The 13,287-nt window shown below is 43.7% G+C and overlaps 1 protein-coding gene across 2 annotated transcripts in view; it reads right to left on the reverse strand.

The window, feature by feature from the left end:
* Nucleotides 1-1,302: 1,302 nt before the first annotated feature.
* RHBDL1 (rhomboid like 1) overlaps nucleotides 1,303-13,287 on the reverse strand; it is a 271,361-nt gene continuing 259,376 nt past the window's right edge. For both annotated transcript variants that reach the window (XM_069210645.1, XM_069210644.1), the window contains exons 7-8: nucleotides 3,292-3,352; nucleotides 1,303-2,996 (exon numbers count right to left, since the gene is read on the reverse strand). In XM_069210645.1, the coding sequence (XP_069066746.1) occupies nucleotides 2,725-2,996; nucleotides 3,292-3,352 (333 nt within the window). In that variant the 3' untranslated portion in view covers nucleotides 1,303-2,724. The remainder of the gene's footprint in view (nucleotides 2,997-3,291; nucleotides 3,353-13,287) is intronic.

Raw genomic sequence — 13,287 nt, forward strand, 5'->3', positions numbered from 1 at the left:
TGTATTGTGAGGATTCGTCTGCATTTTTTAACTCTTGAAAACTAATATTTTAATTACGTACAGTCTTATACTAGGGCAAGTTGGTGACACCTTAGTGCTAAGAATACCCAGTGCTTAATTTGTGTTGGTGGTTGCTGGTGGTGGGCATCAACAGTCATCTTTGGGAACCAGCACTCACTTTTGACCATCAGAATAGATAGCGAAAGAGCAAGAGGAAGAGAAAGAAAAGAACCAGTCACAAAGAAAGTATAGGCAAGAGAAAAACCCTGAAAGGGTGAGAAGAAACCGAATGTGTACAGGGATGTCAATTCCCAGGAATTCCAGGGGTAGCGGAAGTGACATCACACACCCTTTGACTTCCACTTTCACTCACACGCATATACTAACACATTCACACAAATTCACACATATACACTCTCACATTAACACACTCTTACCCTCAAGCTCAACAACAATATGCATTTAAAAGCATTTTTTACTTACCTCAGCTGCCATGGAAGGCATTTTAGCAGCTAATTGTACTCCATTTTTATTACACTAAAAATGAATAATATATTAACTAATAGTGAATAATATATTAGTATTCACTATTAGTGTAATACAAAATGACAGAAAATAAAGAGCATGGAGATCCAGCTCCCCCTGGCACTGAATTTCCCACCTCTGAGGTCAGGGGTCACGAAGGCAGTGCTAGGGGTAGCAAATCACAGGTCAGTGGTCTCAGCTGCGACCCCTGGCGACCCATAAATGATGTCCATGGGAGTGTAATGTGGTGGACTGAAGAAGTATGAGGTTGAATGAAAACTAGGCTGTTTTGGTATTTAGCAAACTGGACATTTGGCAGCACCAGCAGCGGGTCCCCAAAATAACCTTTGGGCCTCTGCACATATTATATTACACATTAAGCACTTAGAATGCCCTTAACTTGTAGGTGTGACACCTTCAGTCAGTCTTGGCCTTATATTCATCGGCCGTCTGCATGCTGCGACTATCTGAGTCCATACTTATTATGGTAAAAGTGAAATTACAAGGTATACTCTATATGTTGCTGTTGGCTGTAAAAAGGCGAAGCATGAATACACTGGTTTGCACTAATCTTCCAACCGGCCATGTGACTGAGTCCAGGAGGACTGTGCATCCCTAAAGAATTGTTCAGCTGCACACTATCAGCAGTGTCCCCAATGATCGATGTATGTTAATACTGGATCACACTAAACAGTTACAGTGTAGAAAATGAAAAAAACACCCTACCTGATGCAGCAGCAGATCATCAAGCAGCAAACAACACATTGAGGCATTTGTGACAATCAACTGGACTTTATTATTCGGAAGGACAAAAGCTTCGGTCGCCATCTTGTCACCAGACATTCAATGTTCCGGCACTGGGAATATATAAAGGAGCTAATTCCTATGCATTGCCTGTCCCCCCTCTAACCCTTCTGGAGCTACACAGATGGTTTTGGCCTTCACAATTGTAAGACCCTCTCCTCAGGATATACCGAAGCCTTCAGCACTGTCCGATATCTAGAAGGCTTCGGTCTCCAGCTTTCAGGCTTGCTTCCATGTACGGGGATCTTCAAAGGGAGTTCTTCAGTCCTCAGCACTGACTTCTTTCCCCCTGAAGTCATGTCCTGCCTAAACGGAGGGAGGTTCAGGTCCAGTACTGTCAGTCCATGCCCCTATCCTGAGGACATACTGAGGGCCAAAGATCCCCAGCACTGTGGATTCCTCTCCTGTCCTGAATAAGTAGGTCATCAAGCCCCAGCTCTATCTGCTACCAGGATCCCTCGGTCAGGCCTTGAATATACAGAGCACCTAAATTCCCTTTCTGGTAAGGACAACCAAAATGCTAATGTGGAGAACTGTCAGTCAGCATCCTTACCAAGGAGCACACAGAGTGCGTCAGGTCCAGCACTGTCAGTGTCTGCCCCTGTCTTGAGACTGTACAAAAGACTTGAAGTCTCCAGCACTCATATTCTCTCCTGTACTGAAGTTATAGGGCTTCAGAACCCGAAAATTGTCATCCCAACTCCACCTCAGTCAGCCCCTGAACCGGGGGATGTACAGCCTGGCTAATACCCCATATTATCGCTATCACCCATTTACTGGACATACTGAAGGCCTCATTCTCTGAGACTATCAGTTCACTCCCTATGGACATGGGAGTTCTGGTGCCAAGCACTGACAATCCCTCCCTTCCCTGTGACATAGTCAAAGCTTCCAGCTCCAGGAAGCAGCCAAGGAGAAAGGCAAGTAAAGAAACACAACAGAAAGAGGGAGGTAACGAGGAGGGTAAGAAACAGATTAGGGAAGCAAACTGAGATAACGTATAAGAGAAAGCAACAAGAAGGAGATACAGAACACCCTTTAACCTAGGACTGATCTTACATCCCGTCCAGTGCCATGTGACCTGTATCCACATAGACCACTTGATGACCTTTTTGACTCCATTGTGAGGCACAGAAAGGGCCAACGCCCATTTTGGTTTAGATCCCATTATATGTTTCAGTTTGTTTAATCCACAGAAACTTTGTTCCTTGATTTCTGCTCCTCAAGCGAGCGGATAATAAAATTCTGTAGTTCAGCAATAGATTTGTAATTATAATTTGTACAAAATAAAGTTTTCTCCCATTTCCTGTCTGTGTGTTAGAGTTTGAGGTTGGCATCTGTGTCTTAGTTGATTCTTCCTGTTTGGCACTTGCGAGGATGAATTAGGCAGTCCAGCTATGGTGGAGGTGGGACCTGGACCCCCAGCAGGTCATAGGCAAAGACATTCCAGAAGATGGCGAAGGCTAGGAAGGTGGCATAGCACAGCATGATGACCCACCACCCGCACTGGTCTTGGAGGTTCTCTTCATAACTCCGTAGGATAGTGAGCCCCATACTGATGCCCACCACAGCCCCTGCCAGATGGGCCATGAAGCTGGGTTGGGGACCTGAGGCAGGCAGCGGGGGCGAGAAGCGGAGCCACACAGCACGGCCAACCTCTGAGCTCACTAAGGGAATCAGAGCAAAGAAAATTGAGCTTTGTTAATGTTGACAAAGACATGGTGTTAACATGAGACAGGCCTCCAGAGGGCATGGCACGGAAGAATTGAACGGACAGATGGGACAAATGTGTAAATGTTGTCATTGGATTGCACAATGAGTGCTGCAGAACAAATGTGGTAACCCTCAGTGTTTGCATCAAAGAGGCATGAAAGTACACAACACACCGTCAAACAAAGGTGCCCCTGACATACCACCTTATATCATGCACCCGAATAGAGTGAGAGACATGCATATACTTACTGCACACCAGTGCCAAGATCATGCGAAGGGCCTTGTACGGGCAACGCATACCTGCCCAGTTCTAAAATGGAACACAGAAAATGGTTTGCCAGAGGTAAATCAAAGAAAGGTTCATGCAAAGTTTCTTGAACACAATAAAACTAGACTACAATATAAATAAGATACCACTTCTCTGGATATGTATTAGATAGAGCATCTTTTTCCATAAGGCTGAATGCCACTCTGATGGTTCTCCGGATGCACAAACATTCAGACCCCAAATTGATATTCTAAAAACAAAACTCAATTGATTTGAAATTTGTCTTGTGAACCACGAATTAAGTGTGCTATCACTTAGACAGCTGCAAAACACTCCATATTGAAATTAAATGAGCTAGAGGTAGCCTGGTCTGTGTTTGACTAGGGTGTTCTCTACACTAGTAGGCCCCCCAACTGCTCCTCCAGGGTATACTTTGTAAGTCTTCCCCACCCTCAAGGGAAGGAAAGGCAAAAGAAGATATGGTTGATCCACCTCATTCAATATTTGGTTGAAGAGTGCAAGCCAGGTGTGTCTATTTGGTGTACAAGTTGGTGGGTGTGTCACAGAGGTAAATCAAAAAGCCTTATAAAAGATTAGTCAGACCACCATGCCATACAATTCTACACCACACCCTTAAAAGTGACACAAAAGATGACAAGCAAAACCCAGTAAGGAGGATACACTGGAAATGCACAACACAGATCTTTCTGAAAACATCCTTTGCATTAGAAGGCCATATGTCAGTCTGCCGAAGATCTCTTCAACTACTATAACTCAGCCCTCTAATCATTATGAACACGTTTGCAACACTTACACAAAAACCCATTGTTAGAAATTGGGTTCCTGTTTGACTGGGGTAGGAGCCCTGGTCAAGCAGTAAACACAATCCTAGTCAGGGTAAGGCACAAGCAAACCATAAATTAGCTCACCCTTTGGTAGCTTGGCGCAGAGCAGTCAGGCTTAACTTAGAGGCAATGTGTAAAGTATCTGTGCAACACCTCAAACAGTAAAACAGTAAAAACACTGAACAAAAAGATTCCACACCAGATTCGAAACATAGATCTGAATATAATAAATACGACTAGACCAAAATGACAAAAATCCAAAAAGTAGAACAGGAGATATTGAATTTCTAAGTTTTAAATAAAAAGAGGCACAAAGCGATATTGGGTATCTGGTTGCACGTGACGGGACAAAGACAAAAGTTCAGGCTGACGGCAATTGACCATGGGCTGGCTACAGGGATCCAGTTAGGCCCACTGAACCTAAGCACCTTAAATCCTGGTTGTGGAGCATTGCTTGGATACTCTTCGAAGATGAGTCACGCAGCCAAGGCGATGCATCGGTCCTGAGATGTGGCAAGGCTGCAGCGCTAGGTCCTGTAGCATCGAGGAGCCTGTCGACAGGGCTTGTCATGCGAAGGCCAGTGTCGAGGATGCGTTGCGCAGTCGAGACAATGAGTCGAGACAATGAGCAGTGAAGCTGTGATGTGGAGCTTCGGTGTCATTGTCAAGGCTGCCATCGACGGGGAAGCAAGGAGTTGCACCGGAAAAAGCATGGCGCAGTGGCGGTTCCAAAGTCACTGTATCGAAGACAAGATACAGAATATTGATATATTGATATTGATAGATTTATAAGGCACAACAAATGTCCGAAGGCGTCTTGGCACCAAGATCCAGAAGATGAAGGAGAGGAGGCCATGCTATAGCATGGTAGAAAACAGCCATGTTTTTAACTGCTTCATAAAGATACTCATATCCGATTGTCCTCTAAGGTGCCTGGGCAGCCTATTCCAAAGATGAGAAGAGGAATAGACAAAGCTTCTACCTCCCCAAGAAACGTTCTTCATCTCTCTGACAGACGTCTGTTTAACTGTTTCAGAACACAGGTGTCTATTAGGAATGTACCAACACATTTTCTTATTCAAATAATTTAGGTCGAAGTCATGGAGTGGTTTGTGAGCTGTACACAATGCTTTAAAAGCAACTCACTTTCTCACCGAAAGCCAATGAGGCCCCTCCAGAGCCCTGGAAACTGTTTGAAATTTCGGGATCTTCATAAGAAGCCTTGCTGCTGCATTTTGAAGTCTCTGCAGTTTATTCAAAGAACCTTGTTGAACGCCCATATACAGAGCATTACAACAGTTGAGTCTGGACAACACTAAAGAGATTATAACAGTCTTCGGTAGCTCAACTGGAATAAACCATAAACTTTTTTAAAGACTTTTTAGCAGGAAAAAACAAGACAAAACTAGTTTGTTGATTTGGTCAGTAAATAAAAGATGTGTATCAAAGATTACACCTAAATTCCTGACTTTAAGGAGGCCACCATGTCAAATTCCAGAAGGAGATGTCCATCCCAAATAGCAAAACCTCAGTTTTTCCCGAGCTTAACTTTAGGCAGTGGTTGCTCATTCAGCTAAATATTGCACTCATACACTTATGATTGACATTACAATCTGAGTGTCATCGGCATAAGAGATGGTTGAAAAGCCAAACGACCTGATCAAATTAGCCAATTGAGCCACATAAATATTAAATTGCGTTGGGCTCAGCGATGACCCAATGCGGGCCACCACAAGGCAGAGAAAAAGAACAGGGATCAAAATCTGCACACATAACCGATTGCTCCCTATCTGAAAGAAAAGAACAGAGGAGATCATAGGCTGGGCCACCTAAACCTATTTCAACAAGGTGTTCTTTCAAGACAGCATGGCTCACTGTGTTAAATGCCGCCAATAGATCCAAAAGGATCAATGCGGCCTTTCCCCCATTGTCCATAACACAGCGAAATTCCTCCATGGCCACTATCAAAGAGGACGCTTCTACTAGGTGTCCCCTGCTGAACCCAAACTGGACTCCATCCAAAGTTCCCTATTGATCTACAAAGTCTGATAATGCAGTATTCATATTCCTCTCGAAAATCTTAAAGGGCATCTAAGGAAGGTTCTTTAAGCAAGGGGAGGATATAGGCTGTTTTCCAATAGGCTGGAAAAAATCCCCTCCTCCATTATCGTATTCAGTAGAGGAGTTAGTTGAATTGCTACTGTCTTTGCTACCTTGTGAAGAATCTTTGGAGGTCAAATGTTGCACGGGGCTCCATATTTGGTAGTGGTAGCCCTAATATGTTCGATCACCCGCTCTGTACTCAACAAAGGAAACTTACAGAACTCAAGGGTGCAGTGTCCGATTGAATCATGCCCCTTTGTAGAAGGACAATGTATCCAGGTAGCCTCAAATATAGACTATACTTTCTTCTTAAATAATTCCACCAAGTTGTTATTTAATAACTGACTAGGGTTCATTTTATTTGCAGAGGGAGGACAAGAAAGTACCTGAATTGTTTTAAAAAGCTCTATGGAGGAGTGTTTAGCTGAATTACTTTTCTCTGTATAATATGAGGTTTTCTCCTCTAGAATCCTTGTTTTGTACTCCCTGTGTATTACTTTATACCTGGTTTCTTCTTTCACCACACTGTAATTTCTCCTCTATAATTTATTTCTGACTGTGGGATTTTTGTCTTATTGCTCTAAGGTTGGGTCTACACCATGGTGCTGAGAGCAGGCTCCTCTGCTTTTTAAAAGATCTTAGTGGTGCTAAGATATCAATTGCCACCATTAACCAATCTAGGTATTTTACTGCATCAGCTTTGGCATTCGCTGAGAGGGAAGGTAGGGTTTCCTCTAATCCCCTCGTAAGATCTGTCTTGTTTATCTCATTCCAATTTCTGCCCAATTTAACTGGCACTGTTTTACTCTCCAACTGTATTAGTAGAGTGCCTAACCTAGAGTGAATTGCCAAGTGGTCTGACCAGGTTACGGGAAGGGAGTGTCCACCACTACGTCAGAGAGGTTTGAGACGATCCCATCCAAGTTATTCCTATCCCCATAGGTGGCTAGATTAACCAATTGTTTTAGATTAAACCATTTCATATTGTCAATAAAAATAGCTGACTTTTTGTTATCCGGATCATCCAAATGGAAATTAAAATCCGTTAAAAAAGTGTAATTGTCCTGTAACATCCATGACTCTGCAAAATTACATATGGCCTCTAAAAAGTTTGCCTTGGGACCTGGGGGTCTGTGGCTCAGGGCAGCATGAAGCAAACAATTGTGGTTAAGTTTACATATACAAGAAAGAGATTCACAGTCTTTTATTTTAACTGTTTCACATCTAATCTCCATATGTGAGTGATATATAATTGCCACACCGCCACCTCTCTTACATACCTGGTCTAATCTAAACATGACATATTCTGCCAGAAGTGTGGCCATCATGTCCGGGTCCGAGGGCTTATCTGTGCTGGTTTCCATCAGAAAAGCTATGTCTGGGGTGAGCAATGCATCGGTTCTGCTATAGGATGCACCTCTCAGCCATGGCGTTGCATTTTAAGTTCTGCTCAGGGATAAGTCGCACAGTAGAACATGCATCAGTTCCACTGAGAAAGCACCTTAAGCCCACTTCCAAGGGTCCAGGTCTGGGTTGGCACCACTTGCCCGGGTAGACTCAAAGATGGCGAAGTCCAGGTGCTGAAGCAGGGTGGTTGGAAGCCTTTTATGTCCCTGAGACTTCAGATCAGGAGGCCAGCCAGCTAATCCTTGGAGTCACTCTGGGGTCAAGTGATGCAGGTTCAGTCCTTCTTACCCAGGCAGGGGAACAGCAGGCAGAAGGGCAGCACAGCAAGGCAGGAGTCCAGCAAAGCACCAGTCCAGCAGAGGGGCAGTCCTTCAGCAGAACAGCAGTCATTCTTCCTCATAGAGTATTCACAGGTCCAGATGAAGTGGTGGTGCCTAAAGTCCAGTTCTACTATCCAGTCGTGCCTTTATAGTGGGGGAGACTTGAAAGACAGGCTTAAAGTACTAGGAACCTGCCCTTTCTGCCCTGGCACCAGACTCACTACAGGGAGGTATGCAGACCTTTGTGTGTGGACAGGACACAGCCTATTCAGGTGTAAGTGAGGCTGGGTTCAGCTCCTCCCTCCTCTCCTCCTAGGTTGGCCCATCAAGTCACACCTAAGCGCTCCTTGTATGTGGGTGTCTAGGGGGAATACACAAAGCCCAGCTATCACCCACCCCAAACATGTTATCAGAGAAAGGCAGTAGGCACCAAACGGCTAAAGTAAGAAAATGACAACTTCCTAAGAGTGGCATTTTCAGAATTGCAATTTAAAATCCAACTTCACCATAAGTTTGGGTTTTCAATCAACTTGTGATTTCCAAGACACCAAACTTGAGAAGTCTCTCTCTCTTAACAATTGGGAATTACACTTATAGAATGTAATAATGTAATCCCAAAGTTATTCTAGGGGAGATACAAACCATTTAGTAGTGAAAAACGACTTTGAGAGTTTTTCGCTACTAGGACATGTAAAACATAAACGTAAGTGTCCTGCCTTTTAAATACATTGCACCCTGCCCTCAGGTTTGTTCAGGGCCTACCTTAGGGGTGACTTACATGTATAAACAAGCATTTGCAATGCAGAGGCTCTCGCATTTCGTCGAGTTAGAGCTATTAGCGTTGTAAAGTCCAACCAGACTTTTCTTGCCACATTAAATTTAAAAAAAACAAGCGCGATTGCTGTGAAATAAAGAGAAAAATGAGTCCAGAAACCATACGGAAAACATGGAGCCTCGTATGTTTCCTGTAGTTGGTCGGTGTGCTCGGGGAGGGCTAAACACCGGAAAAGGCATAACGTATGCATGCCTTTCACTAATGAAATCAAGCGGATTTTAAAAGGCAAGCCCACAAACCAATGTAAGGGACTGACGTGACATGGGCGTGGTTAGAAGCCCAAAGAGAGATTATATCAGGGGACGGAGCGGTTTGCGCTTGCCCCTAAAAAAAGAAGGTTTGGGCCTGCCAAAAGGATTATTTTGTTAGGTCAATATGGCAGTTTAAAACTGCACACACAGACTCCACAATGCCAGGCCTGAGACATGGGTAAGGGCCAATTTAAGTCTGTGGTAAAATCAGTGCTACAAGTCCAATAGAAGCATTTAATTTACAGGCCCTGGGTACACGTAGTACTACTTCACTAGGGACTTTTAAGTAAATTAAATATACAGATTGGGGATAAGCCAATAATACCATGTTTAGAGGAGAGAGCACAAGCACTTTATCGCTGGTTAGTAGTGAATACATACAGAGTCCTAATACTAGTATAAACAAGGTCAGAACAGTGGAGAAGGTAGGCAAAAATTTGGGGGGAAGACCACCCTATGGCTGTCAGGTCTAACACCCATCAAAGACATACTCCAAACCTTTATATAGCAGAGAATTAAATGTCAACTAAATAATAACCAGAATACTAGAACAGACATGGAGAAAACTACTTTAAAATGATCAATTGTTACTAGTACTTATAATTATAGGGAAAATTCCACAATAACATAACACTCCTCTCCAAGCCAACTATTTCAAACAATAAGGAAGCCTCAAACCACCAAACAAAAAGTCAACCTAACAGAAAAACATAATATTTGATTTTCAGCCTCAATAAAACTAATAGTATTTACATTTTCTTTGAAAACTGTTTTAAAATTAACAACAAACTCAATACTCACAAATAACAACATATCAAATAATGTTGAAAAGATGCACTACTAAATGGACTTACTTTGATAACCTAGACATCTGAGCTCATCTCCACATTTTGACAGTCTCAAATGGATCTTTTTATGCACCTAACCCCCAGCCCTGCTCTGATGGACATCCAAAACTTCGAAGAATCTCCAAACGTTGTATAATATTATAAACACCTGTCTTTTTACAATTCCTTTAACACAAAAATGTCTTTTTGAACTCTTTCCAATGTGGATTCTGATCCAAGTGCATCAGTGTAACATCAATTATCTATATAGAAGATTACATTCTCTGAGGTATGGATGATGGTGATGGATGCCACTAAGCGTGTCCCCTAGGGTATGGCAGAAGTGGGACATCCACTGTGAACAAGGTAATGCTTATTTATTTTATTTACTAGCCTTTCTACAGCGCAGCATCCAGTCAAAGAGATCTAGGTGCTCATGCAAATACTTTCTAGGAGAAAAGAAAAGCTAAGCAGAGATGGTGTATTAAATGAGGGTAAATTAATAAGTTTTCATAGCTTTCCCGAATAGAACAAATGAGGATTTTGATCAGAGCTCAAAGGGTAAAGAGTTAGAGTGTTTTCCAGCCGCTACTGAAAAAGCAGTGTCGCTCTACGGTGCTGCACCAGAACCTTGGTATAATCACCAGAAAGGAAAATTTAGGGCCAGATGTAGCAAAGGGTTTTACCCATTCTGTGTCTATGGGAAAAAGTGTTCATACATATGGCCCTTAGATCTTTAATTCCATGCCGGCACATGTCTCCGTCTGCCAGACGTGGTTTCCCAACCTCATGAAGAGTTTGGTGAACTGCTTGGTTTCCGAAGGTAGAACCTAAGCTGGCTCCACTCATGAAACCTTTACTTGGTGGCCCACTCACCACTGGTCCATTAGCTACTAAGCACTGGAAGAACCTACATATTAAGGACAGGCCTTCCAATGCTTATTTTCCTTCCTGGGATAAATGTCCTGCCAGAGTAGCGAGGAATGTATAATACAGTGGGCATACACCCTCAGATTTGGTGAAAGTGAGGCCTTCACCACCTCGGTGACTTCACAACCTATCTGCCTGCTAAGCCAAAAATATGCCTCCTAGACGTGCATGATTCACAGTGAAATGCACTCTTAACTACTGGACACTTCTCACCATTTGACTAAGGATGTAGGGTCAAGTGATGGAAGGATTCACATCCTTCCTATCATCAAGTTGCCAATTTGTAAAAAATGGGCTCATTGTGAAGACCTGCATTATGGCTAAAATGTAGGAGTCTTCAATGATTAATCCACTCTTTCTCTCTCTTTTCAATCAATAAATGGCACCACGTCACACAGTGACTTAGATAATCAACATTCATCAGAACATTAATAAGCAACTGTTAGACCTGACAGCCTTAGGGTGGTCACCCTTTTCTTCCTGCCTCCCTCCACTTTTTTGACACTGTTTTTGCTGGTTTTAGGACTCTGCTCACTTTATCACTGCTATCCATTACTAAAGTGCAAATGCTCTTGCCCTTAAAACATGGTGACATTGGTTCATACCCAATTGGCTTATTTAATCTACTTGTAAGACCCCAGCAAAATGCACTACATGTGCCCAGGGCCTGTAGATTAAATGCTACAGGCCTGCAACACTGATTGTGCCACCCACATAAGTAGCCTCTTAGCCATGCCTCAGGCCTGCCATTGCAAGCCCTGTGTGGGCAGTTTCACTGCCACTTCGACTTGGCATTTAAAAATACTTGCCAAGCCTTAACCTCCCCTTTTTCTACATATAAGTAACCCCTAAGGTAGGCCGTAGGTAACCCATAGGGCAGTGTGCTATGTAGATAAAAGGCAGGGCATGCACCTGTGCAGTTTATATGTCCTGTTAGTGTAAAACTCCTAAATTCGTTTTTAAACTGCTGTGAGGCCTGCTCTTTTCATAGGCTAACATTAGGGCTACCCTCATATACTGTTTAAGTGGTAGATTCTGATCTGAAAGGAGTAACAAGTATATATTTAGTATTTGCAGAATGGTGATACAAAGTCCTGCTGACTGGTGAAGTTGGATTTAACATTACTATTTTAGAAATGCCACTTTTAGAAAGTAAGTATTTCTCTGCATCTAAATCCTTCTGTGCCTTACAATCCACGTCTGGCTGGGTTAGTTGACAGCTCCCTGGTGCATTCCACGCAGACAAACCCCAAACACAGGATACTCAGTCACACTTGCACACATCTGCATATTTGAATGAGTCTTCCTGGGCTGGGAGGGTGGAGGGCCTGACACTTACATGTCAAAGGACAGTAGCCTGCCTTCACACAAAGGACTTCCACACCCCCTACTGGGACCCTGGCACACAGGATGGAACTGAAAGGTGACCTTGTGCACTTGTAGGCCACTCTTTGAAGTCTCCCCCACTTCAAAGGCACATTTAGGTATTTAAGCAGGGTCTCTGACCCTACCAACTCAGACACTTCTGGACAAGATACCTCTGGTGAAGAATCCCTGAACCAGAACCTGCAATCTGCCAAGAAGAACTGCCTAGCTGCCCAAAGGACTCACCTGACTGCTTTTCTGCAAAGGACTGCTGCCCTGCTGTTGCCCTGCTGCCTTGCTGTCTTCTGGCTGTGCTGAGAAGTGCTCTCCAAGGGCTTGGATGGAGCTTGCCTCCTGTTCCCTGAAGTCTCAGGACCAAAAAGACTTGATCCTGCAAAAGAACTCCTTGTGCGGCTAAAATTTGACGCACAGCCTGCAAGAAATGACGCACAGCCTGCATCGCGGTGAGAAAATCACTGCACGCCGAACCGGATCGACGCAGCCTGACTTTGCAAGAGAAGATCAACGCAGTGCCAGCATTGCTACCGGGACTTCGATGCATGGCCCACTGGATCGATGCAAAGCCGAGCCAGAACGACGCAACCCGACTTACTTAAAGGAATCAACACAGCGCCTGCTGTGTGGTAGAGATTTCCACGCATCGCCCACCGGATAGACGCAGCCCCTGTGGCTTCGTCCTGCATGCCCAGGATTTCAACGCATCGTCCCCGAGGCGTCCAAAAACCCCGCAGCTCGAACAGGATCCCAGTCTACGCGCTGGGAATCAACGCAAAGCCTGTCTTGTGTGAAAACTCAATGACGCACCGTCTGTGTGCACCGAAAAAATCGAAGCACACATCCCCGTTTTCCACGCATCTCGTCCTCTGCGGTCCCTTGTGCAGAATTTGAACGCAAACCAAGTACTTTGTGCTTGCAAGAGACACTTGATGCTTTTTAAAGACTAAAGACACTTTATATCATTTCTACAGTGATATTTCAAAGTATACTTATTGATTCATGATCGTTTTGACCTGCATTTATCCAGATAAATATTATATATTTTTCTAAGCACTGTGTGGTGTATTTTTGTGGTG

The sequence above is a fragment of the Pleurodeles waltl genome, chromosome 10, assembly GCF_031143425.1.
Source record: "Pleurodeles waltl isolate 20211129_DDA chromosome 10, aPleWal1.hap1.20221129, whole genome shotgun sequence".
Classification (NCBI taxonomy): Eukaryota; Metazoa; Chordata; class Amphibia; order Caudata; family Salamandridae; genus Pleurodeles; species Pleurodeles waltl.